A 1,645-nucleotide genomic window follows, 5' to 3' on the forward strand; every position below is an offset into this window, starting at 1 on the left:
TGTAAATTTTGGTCAATGACATGAGACAAAGTATATGTGAACTGCTGTATGAAAAGTGAATTTACTCTAAATCTTCACCCAAATCCTAATAAAAAAAAAATCTGGAACTGAAACTTGTGAGAGGTAATTTCCCTAAAGAAAATAGGTGTGCTGATAGCAGAAGGGGACATGAGTTCTGGGTAGGCCAAAATGACGATATTGGCCCTAGCAGAACACTGAGTTCTGAATATTTTAAGATACAGAAACAAGGGAAAATCATTATAAGATGGTGAGATACATACTCAACAGGAAAAGATCTTTTGATGTACATCGGTTTTTTTCCCCCAAAAGAAAATTTACTTTTTTCTTATCTCAAATAAGAACTCAAGTAGATCATGTGGTTGTTGGGAAGAATGCTTAATTCTGCTACCCATTCTGTAGAAACTTGTCTATATTTTTTGCACAAATGTGATTTTGTATATGTACATATGCACACAGACAAAATCCTTTTTTCATTTAATCTTATAGCAGACATCCTGTTAAGTTGTTTAACACTTAATCACCAGCTCTGTTGAAATAACACTTGTTTTTTAAAGTAATGCATGCATGGTTTTAAGCTGTTTCTTTAGATTTGTCTGTGGCATTCTTCATGTGCTTAAGATGTCCTACTGTCATCATTACTTGGCTTATTAACTGACATCAAGGTCATACCTACTTTTCTTCAGATTTGAATATGTTTTTGTCAAAAATTGGTTAAGGGTACTGTTATCAGCTTTTAAAATGAATACAGTTGCCAGTTGAAATTTGAAGAGCTAAGGAGTTGAAGGAACGAATATGAGGACTGTGAAATAGTACAGTTGTTGAGAAATCCTTGCTGAATGGAAATTTGTCATTTTCAGAGGAATTTCAGAGTGTTGGTATCCTCGACCTCAAAAAAATGCCCATCCTAAAGGCAGCATTTACATAGAGGGAAAGCTGGACAGACAGGAATGCATAGATAAGGACACAGGGAAGGAGTAGTCACAGGGAAGAGGTAGGAAGAAAGCTTTTTTGTTGTTGTTGTTGAAATTGTAATTGGGTTTGTGAAACCAAATGTTCATGGACTGTTGAGAGTAAAACAAATCTGCTTTGTAAATTTGTACCCAAACCACAATAAATAAATTTGAAAAATACTTATCTTCACTGGAGCCCATTTCTAATTGTATGAGCTTTATTGGAAGTCACAGGCTTCAGCCTACAAGAAAAGCAGTCTTATCAGTATTGCTGATAAACCAAGTGTAGAGCTTGCAAGAGTTTTTGTGATTATCATCTCTCAACCAGCTACAGATGGACAGATAAATTTTTCATAGGTAAACATTAGGTCTGCTGATCACCATAGTTCCTGAAGTATTGGACTATTTCATTAATGTGTTCCTAAAAGATTGTTTCATATTGTAGATGGTTGGGCAAAATGTCAAATGTTTTTGTTTGAAGTTAGCAAAGCTTTTATTCTTCTTTTAGGTGGTGTCTTTAAAATAGCTTCCTGGGCAGATCTGGTAAATGCTCATGTGGTGCCAGGCTCAGGAATCGTGAAAGGTCTGAGAGAAGTGGGCCTGCCTTTGCATCGGGGCTGCTTGCTAGTTGCAGAAATGAGTTCCGCTGGCTCCTTAGCCACTGGGAGCTACAC

General features: G+C 36.4%; 1 protein-coding gene across 1 annotated transcript in view; it reads left to right on the forward strand.

Moving 5' to 3' along the window:
* UMPS (uridine monophosphate synthetase) overlaps nucleotides 1–1,645 on the forward strand; it is a 13,754-nt gene that overhangs the window by 6,360 nt on the left and 5,749 nt on the right. The window contains exon 3 of the mRNA XM_007949417.2: nucleotides 1,480–1,645. This exon is cut by the window's right edge and continues 8 nt beyond it. Coding sequence (XP_007947608.2) covers nucleotides 1,480–1,645 — 166 coding nt within the window. The remainder of the gene's footprint in view (nucleotides 1–1,479) is intronic.

This window comes from Orycteropus afer, unplaced genomic scaffold (assembly GCF_000298275.1).
Source record: "Orycteropus afer afer isolate SDZICR_OR568_19922 unplaced genomic scaffold, OryAfe1.0 scaffold00245, whole genome shotgun sequence".
Classification (NCBI taxonomy): Eukaryota; Metazoa; Chordata; class Mammalia; order Tubulidentata; family Orycteropodidae; genus Orycteropus; species Orycteropus afer.